Source organism: Martes martes (assembly GCF_963455335.1).
Source record: "Martes martes genome assembly, chromosome: 1".
In the NCBI taxonomy this organism is placed as follows: domain Eukaryota; kingdom Metazoa; phylum Chordata; class Mammalia; order Carnivora; family Mustelidae; genus Martes; species Martes martes.
In genome coordinates, this window is record NC_137888.1 from 285,713 (window position 1) to 304,213 (window position 18,501).

General features: G+C 58.8%; 1 protein-coding gene across 1 annotated transcript in view; it reads right to left on the reverse strand.

Moving 5' to 3' along the window:
- Positions 1–18,401, reverse strand: part of PCNT (pericentrin) — a 99,478-nt gene extending 81,077 nt beyond the window's left edge. The window contains exons 1-10 of the mRNA XM_080823610.1: positions 18,070–18,401; positions 16,373–16,428; positions 15,046–15,220; positions 14,423–14,559; positions 13,061–13,172; positions 11,356–11,599; positions 10,940–11,018; positions 6,832–6,949; positions 5,796–6,013; positions 592–1,052 (exon numbers count right to left, since the gene is read on the reverse strand). Of these exons, the coding sequence (XP_080679736.1) occupies positions 592–1,052; positions 5,796–6,013; positions 6,832–6,949; positions 10,940–11,018; positions 11,356–11,599; positions 13,061–13,172; positions 14,423–14,559; positions 15,046–15,220; positions 16,373–16,428; positions 18,070–18,277 (1,808 nt within the window). The 5' untranslated portion in view covers positions 18,278–18,401. The remainder of the gene's footprint in view (positions 1–591; positions 1,053–5,795; positions 6,014–6,831; positions 6,950–10,939; positions 11,019–11,355; positions 11,600–13,060; positions 13,173–14,422; positions 14,560–15,045; positions 15,221–16,372; positions 16,429–18,069) is intronic.
- Between the last annotated feature and the right edge of the window lie 100 nt (positions 18,402–18,501).

Here is an 18,501-nt window from a genome sequence, read left to right on the forward strand (position 1 = left end):
CCCAAGACTCGCCATCACCCCCAGGCACGAAAGCTCAGGTCTGCAGACTTGGCATGAACAGAGGCAGAGAAGCGGACTACGTTCTCTATTTCAAAGGAAATATGGGCGCGTTTTAGGAGGAAAACGCTTACTTTTAAAAACATCTGTCTGAAGTTTAAGAATAGAACAATACGGACGAACTGCCTGCCTTTTGGTAAGTGAGATCTAAATTCTTGCTCTGGAAATCTTTAAATGTGGAAGGAACAAAAAAGACGTGGAAGACGCGTGCACAGTAGCGTCCACCAAGGGACACAGCTCCACCAGGAGCCTCCGGACACGGTCTCTGGCCGGTTCCCGCACATCCCAGTGTTGGGACAGGCAGGCCTACCCCGCTGCCACTTCAGGGTGAAGACCAGGCGTCCAGGACTCCGTGCACACCGCACTCGGCCCCGCCTTCCTACAGACCTTCCCACCCTGCTGAAAGCCCACAGCACATAGCCCAGGGGCCCTGCCTCCCACGCTGTGCGGCGCATGCCAGGGTCAGGCCTCAGGCGGGAAAGCGGCAGGCGGCTCTACGGCTAACGCCCGCTCCACTCCGAGGGCGTCACCCACCTGTTCTGCGCCTGCATCAGCTGGAGGGCGCAGTCCTCCCTCAGGCGGAGCGTGGCGAGCTCCCCGCCCTGTTCTGCGGGAGCCAGACGGCCCCCTGGCTCCCGGCCACACTGTGGACACTCATCCCCCGAGAGGCCGAGCTCCAGCTGCCGTAGGCGGCCCTGCGGCTCCAGCAGGGACCCCTCCAGGTCCCGGATCCGGGCGGCCTGCTGATCCTGAAGCTGCCTCATTTCGAGCTCCCGCAGCTCAAACCTGGTCATCACGGACTGCTTCTCGGCCTCGGCTTGCTCTCGCAGGTCCAGGAGCGTCCGCGCGAGTTCCTCTTCGGCTTTTCTCTTTAGGATTTCACCTGCCACTTTCCATTCTGCTTCTTTGTCTCTGAACTCTCGCTTCATCAGCTCCAGCTCCTCCTTCGCTTTCTTCAGCTCCTCCTGGTGATCTTCGACCAAGTTACATTTTACCTACAGGGAACAGAATTTTATGTAAAACAGGAAAAAACGTTTTAAAGGAGAAGATTACTGGCAGTAACGACACCAGAGCCAGCTGTCCTTCCCTCTGGAGCTGGCAGGCCTGGACGAAACTAACGGAGTTCAACACACGCGCACACGGGCACAGCAAACCAAGGTCGCGTCGGAGGCCTTCGTGTGCCAGGACCCGCGGCGGCGGCGGAGGCAGGCACGTCACAGGGCTTCCGCCAGGGGAGGCCGACCACCCCAGCCAGAGCAGAGCCACCATCAGCAAAAAGACCAGAAGTCCCCGAGGAGAGCAAATGCTGCCACGAGCTCAAGTCTGTGGCCTTGCCGCATCTGTGTTCCATGATCTCCACGGAACCTGGTCAAAAGACCGATGAACTAAAATTTAAACTTTTAAGAGTATTTTGTGAAAAGGGAGGTGAATCACAAAGCTGACAGTAGGACATTTCGATTTTCAAAAAAGGAACGAAAGGAGGTCAACGAACAACAAAACGTCATCAGAAAGAAACAAAAGTAAAACCGGTATTGAAGACTGACCTCAGCTTCTTATTTAAAAGTTAAGTTATGGGGCACCTGGGTGGCTCAGTGGGTTAAGCCTCTGCTTTCAGCTCAGGTCATGATCTCAGGGTCCTGGGATCGAGCCCCGCGTCGGGCTCTCGGCTCAGTGGGGAGCCCGCTTCCCCCCCTCTCTCTGCCCGCTTCTCTGCCTACTTGTGATCTGTGTCAAATAAATAGATAAAATCTTTAATAAATAAATAAATAAATACAAGTTAAATTATTAAAGCAGCACATGGCTGGCTGTTAGTAGAGCATGCAACCCTTGATCTCAGGGTCATGAGTTCAAGCCCCATGCTGGGTATACAGTTTGCTTAAAAAAAAAAAATTAATAAAAGTAAGTTTAGGGTCATGCTTCTGGAGATGGCTGAGAAGCTCTAATCAGGCCAACCCCCCCAGAGGGTAACAGCTATAAAGGCTAGAAAAAACATAAGAAACTACCCAAAGGCCTGAGAAAGCATCTATAAGCAGAGAGATCGTGCAGAAGGCTGGACACCCAGAAGAAAGAAATGGCACCGGGCAATTTCCCTGTCCGCGCCATGCACACAGAATCCCATAATCCCACTTGTGTGAACAGAGGAGGTAGAAAGTGAGACGTGCCCCTTAGGGCAGAGCCAGAGAGACAGCCGGCTGCGAAATCTCCGCATGAACCCTTGCCCGCATCTCAGGCTGATTCCTGACGCACGCACACGTGGGCAGACGCCAAGAGCAGACCAACACAGGGAAGATGCGATGTGGAGTGAGAACGCAGCCAAGTTAGCTCCCTGCTAAAACTAAAAAGCTCACACCCTTCAGCAGTACGTAACAGAATCCAGAGTCTCCACAATGCATCCTTCACGGCGTCCAGGACACAATCCAAAATTATCTGATACACAAATAAGCAGGAAATATGACCCATGCTAAAAAAAGAAAATACAATCACCGGAGAACCCCAAAATGACACAAATGTTGAATGGCAGACAAAGATTTTAAAAGCAGATATCCTAACTGCATTTACGGGCGTAAGAAAAACATGCTCATGATGAATAAAAGAAGAGCAAATCACGGCAAATAAAAAAGACCCTCTTAAGAAGTGGATAGGGGACAAAAAACAAAAACAAAAACAACCGAACAGAAATCCCAGAACTAGAAAGCATAGTATCTGAAATTTTAAAAATCACTGGATGGACTTAAAAGCAGATCAGAGCCAGCAAGGGCCCATGAACCGGAAGATGAACAGAATCGAACCGACAGGAAGGGACCAGACCAGACAAAAATCAGACGAACAGAACCCCAGACGCTGAAAGACAGAACATCCATGTGAACAGAGTTCCGAGAGACAGGAGAGAAAGGAGCAGAAATGAAAAACTGAAGAGCATACTTGGTAAAATTTTCTCAAATCTGGGAAAACACATAAACATACAGCAGAATACTCTGTAAGGCACTACAACAGGCCACCTTTTCAGTAGTGTCATTAGTAAATGTAAGAAAAAATAAGGTCAATCGAGTATAAGGTTTTGTTTTCATTTTTTTAGGTAACTATGTCAGAATCAATTTTATGGACCAATTTTAAGAATTTCATGAGAGGAGAAAACATCCAAGAAAATCACACGTAGGCACACCATGGAAAAATGACTGGGAATAGGGGCGCCTGGGTGGCTCAGTGGGTTAAAGCCTCTGCCTTCGGCTCAGGTCATGATCTCGGGGTCCTGTGACCGAGCCCCGCATGGGGCTCTCTGCTCAGCGGGGAGCCTGCTTCCCCCTCTCTCTCTGCCTGTCAAATGAGTAAATAAAATCTTAAAAAAAAAATGAGAATAAAAGATAAAGAGAAAAACAAGCAGTCAAAAGAAAATGACACGTTACATTCAGGGTAAGACAGATTTCAGTGATCACGGACTTATCAGAAATAAGGTCATAAGTGAACATCTTTAAATCCTGAACAAAAACCTTGCCTTCTATACGTAGCAAAAAAATTTCTTCAAGAAAGACGGTAAAATAGAGACTCTCAGCTAAAAGAAAACTTGCGAAGAAGACAGGCACAACAAGAAAAGCTGAAGGAAAGCGAGGCCAAATGGAAACTCCTATCCTCTGGAGGAAAGAAAGAGCGCTTCAGGGTTGTGAATCTAAGATCACTTTCCCTTTTAATTAATCAAGTACCCATGATTGTTCAAAGCAAAACTTCTACTGTGCAGTCTAACCACCAAGACAGATGTAACACCTGTCAGCGTGGTAGCACAGGAGACAGCAGACGAGACGCAGCTGGAGCGCACCTTCTAGCCAACACGGCGGCCGTGTACCTCTGAGAAGACTGTGAGAACGCGTCTAGCCCCGAGAGCAATCATTAAACACATGACGCGAAGAAACAGGACTTAGAAATCGATACATTAAATCAATACTAAAAATAATCCACATAAATCCAAATCCAATTCTAAAAATAATACAAATAGATACAAAATAATCCAAATAAATCCAAATAATCCAAGTAAATAAATACTCAAACAATCCGAAAGGCAAGAAAGAAGGTACACGGAACAAAAAGAGAAACAGACGCACACACAGAAAAGAGTAAAACGCAGGCACGGCTCCAACCAGGTCAACAACGACGAGAAATGTAACAAACTAAATACTTCAGTTGCAAGGCAGGATTTGTCAAACAGGATTTTAAAAATATTCAACTGCAGGGGCTCCTGGGTGGCTCCATCGGTCAACCACTCACCTTCCGCTCAGGTCGGGGTCTTGGGGTCCTGGGATCGAGCTGGGGGCGGCCCCCACTCGGCAGGGAGTCTGCTTCTCCCTCTCCCTCTGCTCTTCCTCACCTCCCCAACTTGTGCTTTTTCTCTCTCAAATAAATAAAATCTTAAAAAAGATATTCAACTACAGGTCACACACACGTGTAATACGTTAAAAAGTATGCGGTCTCTGTCCCTCGTTCCTGACACACAGCTGCTAAAACCCTTGGAATTTCTGGCATGATAAGTGTCTTTTGTATGCTAAGGAGATGGCAAGTGGCTGAGGACCTCTGGGTGGCTTCAGGATGGAAGTTGGTCCCCAGAAAATCAAGGCAAGATTGGAGGGTTGGAAATTCCAGCTCCACTGGGACCTCCGAAGAAGAGGGATGGAGACGGAGCTCAGTCACCAACGGCCAGTGATCCAGGCAAACACGCCTGTGTTACGGAGCTTCCGTGAAAACTCCCAAATGGTGGGCCTCGGAGAGCTGCCCGGCGGGTGCACACGGTGGGGGCTGAACGGTGGCAGGACAGGAGCGGGCGCAGACGCCACCTCCACAGGCACCTCGCCCCACGCCTCTCTTCCATTTGGTCTTCTCGTTCGCCTCCGTCCTAAGACACTGGTATCAGGACACTGTTTCCCTGAGCGACTGAGCCTGAAAGGGCTGATGGGCAGGGGACTATCCAGACTTCGAAGCCGAGTCAGACCGAGATCCGTGGGTAACCTGGGGACCCAGCAACTGCCAACGGCTCCTGACGTGGGGGCAGTGTCACGGGACGGAGCCCTCAACCCGCAGGCGCCCGGCACTAAGTCCAGGTGGTTTCCGGAGACTCCAAGCGAAACGGACAGAAAAGGGTCTGCCGTGCAAACGGAGCGTGCGTGAAGGCTGGAGCGAGGCACTGGTGAACGGGAAGGCGGACTGCGGCTCAAACAATGCTACGGAGTGAAGTGTGAAGTGGGGGGACACCTGGCTCGCTGAACACTTAGGACGCTGGCAAAAAAGACTCAGCTCTAACAACTCCGACCCAAAGACGAGCCACTCCCCGCGCCGCGTATACAGTGAAACGTGCCAAGAGTCCAGGGGAGGCCTACACGCCGGACCTCTGGCAGCGGGGGTGGTGCGCAGGCTCTCCTCGCGCCCACGGCACACCCCAGAGCCACACAACCGACAGCAGAAGAGCCCAGGAGCCCAATACCACTGGGGACCCCAAGGCGCACGGGGCCTGCCGCTGGCCGTGCCGACCAGCCTGCCGCCCGTCTGAGGACGTCCAGCCAGTCCCCTGACCCTGGAGGCAGGGGGAAGGAGCAACAAGGAGCCAGACCCTGACTCGGCTCGAGTGGGGCCCCGTCCTGACCCCACTTCTGCACTAAGTCAACTGGGCTGCAGGCAGCAGGGGAGACAGAGCGCGGGGACCTGCGGGGCCCTCGCAGGAGTCTGCCGCCACGGAAGCAGGTCAGAACCACACTCACCCTCTCCAAGTCCTCCTTCAGGCTGATTGCGTGCTGCAACTTCTCGTGTAAATTTCTATTTTCTAGTTTCAAGACATCAATTTCTTCCTTGAGCTCCGTCTGAAGAAGCGAGAGTTCAAGCTTGTGCTCAGTTTCCAAACCCAAGACTCTGGCTGCCGCCTCTGTCTCCACCTGTAAGGCCGTGTCCTGCACACACGGGAGAGGCGCCCGAGCGAGCTCTGTGAGGGGACGAGAAGCAGGGAGGACAGTCAAGCACGCACCTCGAGGGCACCACACACAGCACGGATGACAACGCCTCGCATGACACAGACACCTGGAGCTCTGCCAAGCCCGGGGTGAGCCCAGGCAGAAGGCAGGCAGCCTGGGCTGCCCCGTCCTGAGCTGCCCGTACCCCTTCACCGCCCACTCCGTCCCACCACCTCCCTGGACTCAAGAATGAGCTGAGCGGCGGCCAGAAGTGCACCGCGCGTGCCCGTCAGCAGCCAGTGACCACAGCATGTGCAGCGGCTGAGAGCAAGCTCCCTCGCTGGGAGGACAGCAAGAGGCAGAAGCCAAGTCAACGTGACCTTGGCGCTCACGAGCCATGGTCCTTCTCTCAGCCCGTCTCAGCAGCTTCAAGGGAGCCCTCGTCCAGAGCAGGAAGTCGTGTCAGAGCCCCCACCGTGGAGCCGGACCCCCACACCCTCGCCCTGGGACCCTCCACCTCGCCACCCCTGCGCTACGAGGCGTGGCAACAGCGCCAACCCTCCTGGAATCCGTGTCCAGGGCTGGCCTCGCACCGGCTCCCCTCAGCAATGGGGCCCCTGCCTGCCCCCCTCCGCCGCATCTGCTGGGAGAACCTCCGCCTCTCATCCACCCCCTTCTCCTGCGCCCCCCAGGGCCGCACCTGGTCAGGCCCAAGCCCAGCTCTGAGCTCTGAGGACACCACCAGGGAGGGTCTGTGGAGTGAGGGGCCAGGATGTCCAAATAACCCACGTGGGAGCCCCCAGCCTTCCCACACGTCGCTCCCTGTGGGCCGAACCACAGGTTCACACACCTTCGAAGGGCCCTTCCGAGAGCCCCACACGTTGCTCCCCTTCCAACACCGGGGTCCCTACGAGGCCCCCTTCCTGCCGGGCTTCCGGGGAGGACGGGCTCCGGTGGTCTTCTTCTAACTGCGTGTACAAATGCAGGGAAAATCACACACAGGAAACGTGACAAGGGGTCTCTTTAGCCCGTCACCTAATCACTGCTTCCCCGAAACCCTCGCGGGGCCATCACGTTCACGCCATCTCCCCCACCCGCAGCATGTCACCTCAGGGGATCCAAGTAACTCAGGGGGCGGCAGAGCACAGCCCTGAGGAGACGGGTGCACACCACCAGCTGGAGAGCCCTCCGCACTCCCGTGCTGTCCCCATCGAGGCCAACACGGAGCCCCAGCTGAGGGACGCCAAGCAGGCCGCCGCCGGCAGCCTGACCAGAACATTCACGGACGCGAAGTGCCGGCCGACCCCGACCACCAGACCCCCTCCTCCCAGGGCCAGGGCCACTCCGTGTCTCCCCGTCGCACCTCCCCTTCTGGAGGCGGACGCGTGCCTGGCCTGCTTGGGACATGGACCTGCCCCCAAGAGGAAGGAGCCCCCAAGGGAAGGGCGTCCAGGCACTGCCGCGGGCACGCCGACAGCAAGCCCAGCCCAAGTACCCTGAGGGAAGGAAGGGAGGCGGGAAACAAGGAAAGGGCTCAGTGCACCTGCTGAACTCGCCTGTTCCCCTTAAAATACAGCCGGGGAACCCGTTTTCCTCAAGTACCACAGAGCGGTCACACCGACCTCAACTTCCAGCTCACGGTAAGGTCGCGTTATCCTTTAAAGCAAGACTCGAATCCCTGCGCTCTTACAGAACCGAACCACTTGAGTGACAGGAGGAATCAAGTCCAGAATCGGACTTGTGCCCCGGGAACAGCTAAGCACACAGGCTGTGTTTTAACAGGTCAGGCCTGAGAGAGTGACCTGCCACTTGGAAAGAGGTGATAAGCTCAGAGCCTACACCTCTGGCTGGACAATGGCTAAGTGCCGGGTGGACAATGAAAAATCAAAGACTTCAAAATTAAATTAAAATCAGAAAAGGGTATGGGGCACCTGGCTCAGTTGGTTAAGCGGCTGCCTTCGGCTCAGGACATGATCCCAGCGTCCTGGGATCGAGTCCCGCATCGGGCTCCTTGCTCGGCAGGGAGCCTGCTTCTCCCTCTGCCTCCGTCTGCCAGAGCGCACGCGCTCTCTCTCCCTCTCTCTCTCTCTTTCTCTGACAAATAAATAAATAAAATCTTTAAAAAAAAAAAATCAGAAAAAGGGTGTCTGGGTGGCTCAGTGGGTTAAGCCTCTGCCTTCAGCGCAGGTCATGATCTCGGGGTCCTGGGATCGAGCCCCGCGTCGGGCTCTCTGCTCTGCGGGGAGCCTGCTTCCCCCCTCCCCCTGCTTGTGTTCCCTCTCTCTCGCTGTCTCACTCTCTCGAATAAATAAAATGTCTAAAAACAGGTAAGTGGAATGAGAGAATGAAGTAAAAGCGTCAGAAGGCGACGCAGGAAACCAGCGGGCACTCAGAAAGGCGACGAAGGGCGAAGGGCCGGGCAGGACCCAAGACTGCAGACCCAGGCCCGTGAGCACCAGCGCGAGAAGGGCCACAATCGAGTCCAAAGGTGAGCAGGACAGGCCCTCCGAACCGCAGGGGACGGGACAGACGCCACGAGAGCCACGGTGTGCAGGATGAGCTCCCGGGGGGAGAACGGTCAATTTCAAGTGAAGACAGGTTTGACCTCGTTGGAAACCACAGAAACACAAACTGAAAACACACCAGCTGTCCCTCAGCGAGGAGCACACACTGGTGACATCCAGCGGCGGCGGGGGGGCCCTGGGCTCCCACACCCCCTGGGGGAGTTCTGCCAGACGCCCTGAGGAGGGCACGGCGGCCTGTCAATGTTTCCACACACGCACGCGTGCGCGCGCAAACAGGTGTGTGCACACACCGGACTTCCCACGAACACACACACCCCATCACTCTCCTTTCCCTGCCTTCCTGAAACGTCACGAGAGACAACAGGAAAAGGTTCAAGACGCCAGGATGGCCAACCTGGGAAGACAAAACTCAGTGCTCACAGCACCGTCCGGGGCCCGGGGGCAGAGGGGCTGTGCGCACGCAGGACCCGTGGGCCAAGGCTGGCCGTCGGGGGGCAGGGGACCCGGCCATCTAAGGCTGGACCCCAGAGGAGCTCTGCCACTGGTCTCCCTGACACCAGGGGTGCCTCATGCCGCCTGTGAAGACAAGCCCTGGACCAAAAACCAATACAGGCGACCCCGACACCCACACAGAGGGACAGACGGACGGAAAGCAGGACACACGGGAAGCACAGGAAACCCTTTAGCACTGAGGGCCTCCAGAGAGGGGTGTGAGAACACTGCGCCCGTGGCACAGACAGAACAAGCAAGAAAGCAGGACCCCAGAAATCAAAAAGGACAACAGAAACGAGACGTTCGCTACAGAACAAGAACACGGCTCACGAGAGCCACCCGGAGGGCGCGTGGGGGACGCTGAGGAGGACGGATGGGACCGGCCTCCCGGCCGCGGAGGGACAGTCTGACGCAAGCCCCCCCCCCCCACGGCCAGCGGGAACGGTGGACACACACGCCGGAGCTGCTCCCTGAAAGCTCCAGGCAGCTCACAGGGGCCCCGGGGTGGCGGGCGGGACGGTGGCTCACCCAGAAGGGAGAATCAGCGGGATGGAGGGACGGCGGCTCTCCGTGGCGCGGGGGCGAGAGAACAGACAACACGTGCCACACGTTACACGCACCAAACACACGACAACGAAACAAGCTCTCAGAGGGCTCCCCTCACGCACCCTTGCGTCTCCACCGGGGAACAGGTGCAGCCAAGGGCGGGGCCACGTGCAGACACACACCTGCTCCCCAGGTGGCCGGGACCATCCGACCAGAATGCAGGGTGACCCCAGGACGACAGCAGGCAGGGGGCCCAGAGGGCAGGACAGGGCCGTGGACGAGGACCCGGAGGCTCTGCTGTGGCGGCCACACCACGCCCAGCGGGACACACGAGAAAGGAAGTGGAAGGGAGGGAAGCCCCACCACACTGCGCTCCCGTCCCCAGGAAGCCATCGCAGGCAGAGACATAGTTCTAGGAAAAGGACGTTAACAACGGGAAACCAGAAGCAGCCGGTTGAACAGGATAAACTGTGACCCCAAAATTCACATGTCGAAGTCCGAACCTCCAACGCCTCAGAATGGGGCCATCTGGAGACCAGGACGCCGGGATGCACCGCAAACCTCCTGACCGGGCAGCTGAGGGCGGCCGACTGCAAGCCAAGGACACGGGGCTCAAGAGAACCCAGCCCCAAGCTCCGGCTCCCAGCCTCCGGATGACACGTCTCTGAGATGACACATCTCTGCCGTGTAACCGTCCGGTCTGCGGTATACTCGTGACGGCTGCCCGGGGTGACTGCGAACCACCGATGGGGACGCTTGTCCTCATGGGGCCGCCGTCATCCCGCACGCCACCCGCCCGGGGTGACGGCCATGAGACCCGGGCCACCGACACCCCACGCATCACCATACGTAAAAGGAAGCTCAGGAGACAGGACGCCACATCTCAAGTGCACGCAGCCCGGGCGTCCGCGGACTGACAGTCGGGCGGAGGGGACGCGGCGCACAAAGAAGCCACAGCCACAAAGAACGAGCCACTCGTGACAACGTGGACGCACCCCGAGGGGAGAAGCAGAATAAATCAGAGAGAAACACGCCCCACGTGATGTCACTGCCCCGGGCGATGCTAACCGAGCTGACAGATACAGCGCGGAGGCGCCAGAGGCGGGGGTGGGCGTGGGCAGAACGGGAGGGAGTGTCAGAGGCGACGAGCCTCCAGTCACAGAACAGAGTCTGGGGTGCAGCACTCGGTGACCAGAGACAAAGCTGTACTGGACACGGGGGAGCAGCTAAGACGGTAGATCCTGAAAGTTCTCGTCACGAGAAGAAAGTCTGGAGGCCTGGGGTTGACAGGCGTTAAGTAGACCGAGGGGCGGTCCCCGCCAACGCCAGCACCTCGTGCTCCTGAAACGAGCGCTCCGCGTCCGCTCCCCCACTGCAGGGAAGAGGGGTCGTCACCTCCGGCCGAAGGCGGGGTCCCTCGAGGTGCCCTCCTCCTCCTTCTTCAGTCCTCTCTTCTAGAAACACCCCAGGTGCGCTAGGAGAGAAGACGCGTTTTAAAACCTCCTCGTACACCCTTTCCCTCCCTGCTCCCTCCGCGGCGATCCCCCACCCCGGTCAAGGACGGGAGCGGGCCGTGGCTGTGGGACCGCCTGGCGGGACCCCGTGCTGGAGCAGAGGGGACCCCGGAGCTGCAGGTCCCGTGCGGCTCCTCGTCTGAACCCTCTCCTGCTCGAGGCTCAAACAGCAGCTATTTCTAAAACACGAGGCTCCCAGTCTCCACTGGCAGGAAACCACAAATAAAACCAGACTCCAATGCGGCTCAAAGGCCCCGTATTTTGAAAACACATCGAAGACGGAAAGGCCCCATGCACCTGACTTCCGCAGACTCCGGAACAGACTCCTCATTCCCCTCCCGCAGCCGCCGCTGTAACGCCACCGGGTCCTCCTGGGAACGCCCCTCGGCCTCCGCCAGCTGCTCCTCAAAGGAAATTCTCCGCGGCGGCGGCTCGAACACGCGCTCGGCCTCCTCTCGCTGCTGCCGCTGCCGGGAGTCCCGCCTCTGGTTCTCTAGCTCTTCCCCACGAGGTGTGCGGGCTGGGAGCTGGTCCTGGAACGCTTTAAGGGGAAGGAGTTACGCAGTCACCTCCAGGCCAAACACAGAGGACACATCACGACACACTGCAGACCTCAGCTCCGGGAAGGCCCCGGTCCCGGCCCCCGTGACGGCGCAGTGGGACCCTCCGTGGCTTACGCTGGGTGGTGCCTCACACGGGGAGCTGGCCGGGGTGACCTCAGCGGAGCCCGTGGGCCCCCAGAAGCAGAGCGCCTTCTCAGGCTGGTTCTGAAGGCATCACAGAGACCAGAAATGCCAGTGGGTCTCCACGGGCGGCTGGGGTCGCAGAGCAGGCACGTGGGCAGTCGCCAGGGCCTGAGAGCCCCGGCCGACGGCCAGCAAGGACACAAGACCTCGGCCCCACAACCACAGGGACTCATCCTGCCCCAGCCGCCATGAGCCCCGCCGGGCCCCGCCAGGACCTTGATTCCGGCCGCAGGTGACCCTGGACAGAAAACCCGGTCACGCCATCCACTCCGACCTGCGCAGCACCAGCCACGACTGAGCGTGCGTGGCTCCCAGCCCTGCGTCTGTGGCGTTTCGCTAGGAGCAGCAGAACTGGAACGGACGCCGACCATGAGAGAACGTATCGGCATCACTGTTTTCAGCAAGGGGGTGCTTCTAGCTGCTTAACAATAACGTGGACGGGAACTGGTCACTACCCGGAAATTTCAAGACAAACGTCCCAGGAAGGACTCTGGAGGCCAGCGCGAGGCTCCCCACAGGCCGGGGAGAGCCGAGCGCAGGAGCTCACGCAGCGGCGTCCGCCGGGCTGGGAGCCGCACCCGCCACCATGGACAGGCTCGAAGCAAAGACCAGGCGTGAGCGGACGGGCACGGCCTCGCCCACCACACGGGCTCTGGCCCTTCCTCCGAGCCCTGCTCTGGGCCCCCAGCGATGTGTGCCCGGCGAGGCTGAGCCCCAGGCTGCAGAGGCTCCACGTGGAGAGCAGCAGGAGGAACACACGAGTCCGCCTGTCTCGCCCGCGTCCCCCCACATCCCCGCTGGAGGCACCGCCCGTGAGCAGGGACCCCTCTCACAGTGGGTCCACAGGAGGAGCCGGACAAGCCACTGGGCCCGGCCGACGTGGGCATCCCCCTCGGGGCCAAAGGAGCCCGAGAGCACCTGCCCCAGGCGAGCTCAGGGGTGCAGGGACATGGCGGGATGAGGCGCACCGGTACCCCGCCCACACGGCTTCTCGGTGAGCGCCAGCCGGGCTGTAAGCCTCGCCGGCCTCCCCCTCGCGGGCTGCCTCACGGCAGGTGAGCAACACCACGATGCTGCGCCGTCCCCGGGCTAGCCTGCTCCACGGTGAAGCCAAGGCCCTCGAGTTTGCGCCTTAAAACCACACGCCGACCTCCAAGCAGCTCGCAAAGCCGCTTTCCGTGCTACAACTGTCACGGCCCCGTGAAAACACCGCGTTAGCTTCTGAGGATCTGAGCTTTGAACAGCAAATGCCTCACCGCTCGGGTCCTGACTGTCGGGTCCCGGAGACTCGAGCTGGGACCACAGGCGCCGGATCTCCTCCTGCGACTGGGCCTTCAGCGCTGCGTACGACGCTCGGAGGCTCTCTAACTGCAAGAGGAAGGCCGCGGCGTGAGACGCCACCCGAGACCAGGCCCAGGAGGCCCGTGCCCAGCTCCGGGGCACGCACGGTGAGACCCCAGGCCTGCAGCCGAGAGCGAACCAGCCACAGCGGCCGCACACGGCAGCACACAGCTCATTCCTCACGCGCCTTTCCCCACTCGCTGCCCGGCCTTCCCCTCGCTGAGTGAGGACGGAAACGTTCTCTGTTGTCCTAGACACACATCCTTCTAACTTGTCAGGGCACGGAGGGCCAGGCTCCTGCCCACGCTGCTGGTCAGCACCAGCCTCCCGGGGGTCCCTCCCTCCCCCTCCTGGGGCATGGTGGGGTGTTCACTTCCCCCACCCCGGGAAGGGTCTCTTCAAGGGTGAACAGAGCCAGCCAACCCTGCACCCACGGAGCTGAGAGCAGCTACCACTGTCTTCACGGGGGGCTTGGGGTCGGGCTGCAAGTGGCCCCAAGGCACCAAGTGGGTTGGTACAAGTGCAGGGCTCAGGGCTGAAGGACAAGCCCTGCCAGAGGGGACACAGGACATGGGAGCTCCGGCCTGCAGTGGCCCTGAGGCTGGCCTGCTGCCTTGTGGGTGGCCCCGCCAGCCTCATGCAGGGACAGGACAGAAGGTGCCCTTCCGTGTTTCTTTCCCATCAGCAGGGGAGAATCAGCACGGAGGTGACGGGGCAAGGAGGCCGGGAGCGGGTGTGGACACCGAGGGGACAGAAGCACAAGGTCCTCCTGGGGTCTCTTCTGAAACCCGGGTACAGGCCAACACGGACTCTGCCTCTCTATTTCTCGGCCTGATGCTGGGGCACTGATGGCCCTCGGGATAGAAGCCCTCGGGTGTCTGGGTAAGATCTGACCACACCGCCCACCGTGGGTATGTGATGTCTCGCTGGAAGACAGTTCTGAACGCACGAGCAGCAGAAGTGTTTCTGGCTCAGTATTCTTGAGACTTCGTGTTCTTTAGGGTCACGGTCAGAGAACCTGGCCTTAGACCCGTGATGCCTAGAGTCTGGGTCCCGGGGGCCCTGGTAAAGAACACCAACTCTGCGTGTGTACGATCCAGCATAGCTCACGCCAGCTCCGCACGCTGTCCTCGCTTCTCCATCTACTAGAAACCAATGGGCTCTAAATCTACTACTTAAGTTTGAGCCAATACCAGAACATGAAACTATCCCACCCAGAATCTTCTAAAGCCTCCCCTCCCCTGCCAAGCGGCTGACACACACACGTCCCTGCCCACCTCGAGCTGCTTGGCCGCCTCCTGGTCGCGGAGTCTCTGCTCCAAGTCCCGCACGCGCCGACCGCTCTCGGACCGCAGGTCTTCGCGCAGCTGCCTCAGGGCCACGTCCTGCTGGGTCTCCAGAGTCCTCAGCGCACCTGGACACACACCTCCCTGAGCACGTGGCCTTCTCGACCACGCGGGAGCACGGCTCCTTCCAGACCCCACGGTCCCAGCACTCTGCTCTCCTGGGGAACAGCCCAGACAGCCACCACCTCCTCACCATGATGGCACCGTGTGACGGGCGACAAGAATAAAACGTGGACAAGAGCGGCGTTGCTTTAACAACAATCACAGAACATGGACAAACACCTCTGAAACCAAGCTTTCAGGGGAGGTCAGGGAGCCGGAGAAGCCTGTGCTCACCGAGGGGAGAGCCCAAGGCTGAGCCTGAGCCGCCCAGCGGACCCGCTCCTGTCCCCATCACTGTGGGCGACACACAGCCACCACCCCTCTGGCAAGGAAATGCACATGCTCATCCCCAGCAAGGGCCTGGCACTGCACGGGACCGTCCTTCTAGCACTCCACACACACACGCGCGCGCGTCCCCTCTTCAAACCTGATCGTTTGGACTTGAAACTCACATTCAGCCTGATTTTTGGCTTGAAAAATCTTCTCCAATTCAGCTTTCTGTTCTGCCAGTTCGTTCTTAAACTGGTCTTGCAAATTCTCCAACTCCAACCGATGCTTTGCAGACAATTCTCTGCGTAGGTTTTCTAAGCATAACTCTCTCTCGGCTTCCCATTCTTGCTTCAGGTTCTAATTCAAGCAAGGAAAAAAAAGACTATGAGCCAACAGTGGACGATCTGTGGTAAAAAATTTAAACTGCATTCGAAAACCAGGTGTGGAAAGTCACTGCACCCAGACCAGACTGTCACGACAGGAAGCTGGATGGCCCCCACCACCCACAGGGACAGAAGCAGAGACAGCAAGGGCCACCTGCCCAGAAACGAAGCGAGGACAGAGGTCATGCTCAGTAATTCTCACACACACATGTCCTCCACAAAAGACCCAAGATGCTATAGTGATGTCACCTGACCTCCGCCAAGGGCTGGCTTTGTCCCAGATGGCCTAAGAAATGAGTCCCTGCTGTCTGGCACAGAGGGGTGGGAGCTGGGGCACAAGCCTCCAGCCTGGGACTAACAGCTGTCCTCCACCAACTGCCTGATCAGAACAGCTAGGACACAAATGCCCACGTCCCCAGTGTCAGACACGTGTCCCCCAACGTCACCAACGTCCCCCAACACCACCAGCCACTTCCTCTGCTGTCACTGGCACCAACAGCCCTTCCACAATGTAGCCCTGAGAAAGGGACACATGGCCAGGATGGAACGTTCCAGGGAGGGGCTTCATCAGAGAGGAGCTAACTCCGTCCCACCCTGACACAGAACTCTTTCTCCAGGAGGGGTGTGGGGGGAATCAGCGGGACCACCGCAGAATGCACGGTCCGCACAGCACATGGGGCCAGCTGTGGCGTCAGCCGCACAGCGGCTCCGTCCCACCCCTCCCCAACACGCTCCCCCGAGGTGCCTGGGACCAGCACCCCACGTTTTACTCAGTTGCCACAGGGCACCTCCCTGCCCTGGGATGCCCGTCCGTCCCGGCGCACAGCGACAGCCAGGCCACGGGGCCCCCTGGGAATCAGAGCTCACGGTGCCAGAGCTTCCTGTGACGGCAGAAGCGCACGTGAGACCCCACACGAGCCGCGCTGACACCCTGTACACAGGAAAGAACGCTCTCCCTCTACAGCAAAAGGTGTGTGTTTTCTACCAGCACGTTCAATTAAAGCTTTGACTGCACTCTGTCTGAATGAGGTGAGGGGCTCTCCTGGGGGGACCCCGGGCCAGCTGGAGCGATGGAGCGGAAAGGGGAGCGCCGCACACGCAGAGTGACGCAGCTGACGACGTCTACCTCTAGCATTCGTGCGTTCTTCTCCATTTCTAACTGTAACTTCTCCTTCAGCTCGGCTGCAAGAAAAACACAAAAGCAGATCAGATCACAGAGTCTCCGAGTTTCCCACACCCTGACCACTCGCAGGGGAGAGGGCTGCCGGCACCTAAAGGCCGCGCCATAGGAACGCTCGCCAACACGGAGAGGACAACAGGGCACATCCGTGAGGGGACAAGAGTTCCACGTGTGACGTAACGACCAAGTTCTATTCCTACCCAAACCAAGGACAGAGGCTTCAGCCAGCCTGACAGCCCCACGCAAGCTGGCACGTTAGACCTGGGTGCCCCTTCTGGTCTGTCTGCCCCACACTGGGCCTCCCGCTGTGCCAGACTCCAGGCAAGGTATGAAAGACAGACAAAGACCTTCTAGGATCCATCAGTTCCCAAGCCCCAAGGGAAGAACCACAAGAAAAGATGTGCAGAGGAGGGATGAGGCTGGACCAGTGGGCATGGCCTGGCAGGGCCTGAGAGGTGTGCGCACACCTGGGGACGTGGGCACCAGGAAGAGACGCAGGGACCTCAGGAAAGGGTGGGGTGTAGCTGGGGCTAGGCAACGGCACACGTACAAAGTGAGGGTGGCCCAAGCAAGCCAGAGCTCAAGCAAAGGCCAGACACCACCTCAGAGGGGAGGTCACAGGGGCCCAGCCCATGGCAGAGCCTCACGGAGCAGAGGGCAGGCGTGGGCCCCTCTGTGGTCCCATTCCCCGGGGTGAGCAGAGAGAAGACAGCATCGGAACGGGCCTAAAGTAAAGCATGTTTTGTATTTTTTAAAAATGAGCAAAAATAGGCGGACGTAAAACTACTTGTGTTTGCTTGACTCTACATAAGGAAACATGGGACGGTATCCCCAGAACATGAGAAGACTGGCTCCCTCTGAGGGCTGGGAGTGGGACCCAGAAGTGGGCGACTTTCAACACACCCAGGCCACTGCTTTCATTTTTCAAGTGAAAAACTCGACAGGCAGATGAGCAGAGAAATGGGGGTGACTGCTCGTGGGCACAAGTTTCTTTCTGGGGATCAACGTTCTAACCTTAGACTGTGGGACGTCTGCATGACTCTGAAATGCACACTTTAAACGGGAAAATTGTATGGTATGTGAAATAGAACACAATCAAGCTGGTGTTCACAAAACTGATGTCTTCAAAAGTAGCAACTAACAAAGAAGTTGGAAAAAACCGTTAAAACATAAAATTCGGGAAAAAAAACCCATAAAATTCGATCTTAGATGTAGAGAAAGAGCTTGGTCTCGGCCAGAGAATCACCAAAGGAGCAGGTGCCTCAGCTGTCCCCGGGGAGCGACAGGTCCCCACCGGGAGCAGAGGGAGGAGCCCGTGGGAGGCGGGTCTGTGTCCAGGAGCACCTGGGGTGGTCGACAACGCTCGGCCACAGAGAGTCCCGCCAGAGGCAGACACGGAAGCTTCCGGCACACGAGCGGATCACCTCCCACGACAGGACCCCGCTTCAGAAACGCACACAAGCCCAGGGGAGAAGCGGACGGCTGGCCAGGGGACCGCAGAGCCCCGCCCCCCAGCAGGGCGCCTGCACGCTCGCTCTCCGAGAGCTCGGGCTGGGACACACGCCCCTGGCGGGGTCGCCCGCCTGCCTCCCCCCAGCCAGCAGCGGGCGCCGGGCCCCCAGGCCGGGCCGGCGGGGCCGCACCTGTCTCCCGGCGGCGGCGCAGCTCGGTCTCCTCCCGCTCCCGCGCGTGCTGCTCCCGGGCCAGCGCCTGCTCCTGCTGCTGCCGGCTCCGCAGCAGGGCCAGCTCCTGGGCGTGGCGGCCGTTGAGCGCAGCCCGCAGCTCCGTCAGCGCCGCCTCCTTCTCCCTCTGCAGGTTGGCCTGGGTCCGCTCCAGCTGCGCCGCGTGCATGTCGCTCAGACTCAGGCGCAGCGCCTCCAGCTCCAGCGAGGGCACCGGCTGTGGGACGGGGGCGTTTCCGGGCGCTCGGCACACGGCCGGGCGGGGCCGGGGCTGCCAGCGCTATAGCAGCAGCCCCTCCCCCACCCCCGCGGGCTCTTTCCACCCGCGTCCCGGGAGCTTCGTGCTCCAGGGACGGAACCAGCTCGGCTCCCCACAGGACCTCAGGCGGCCGG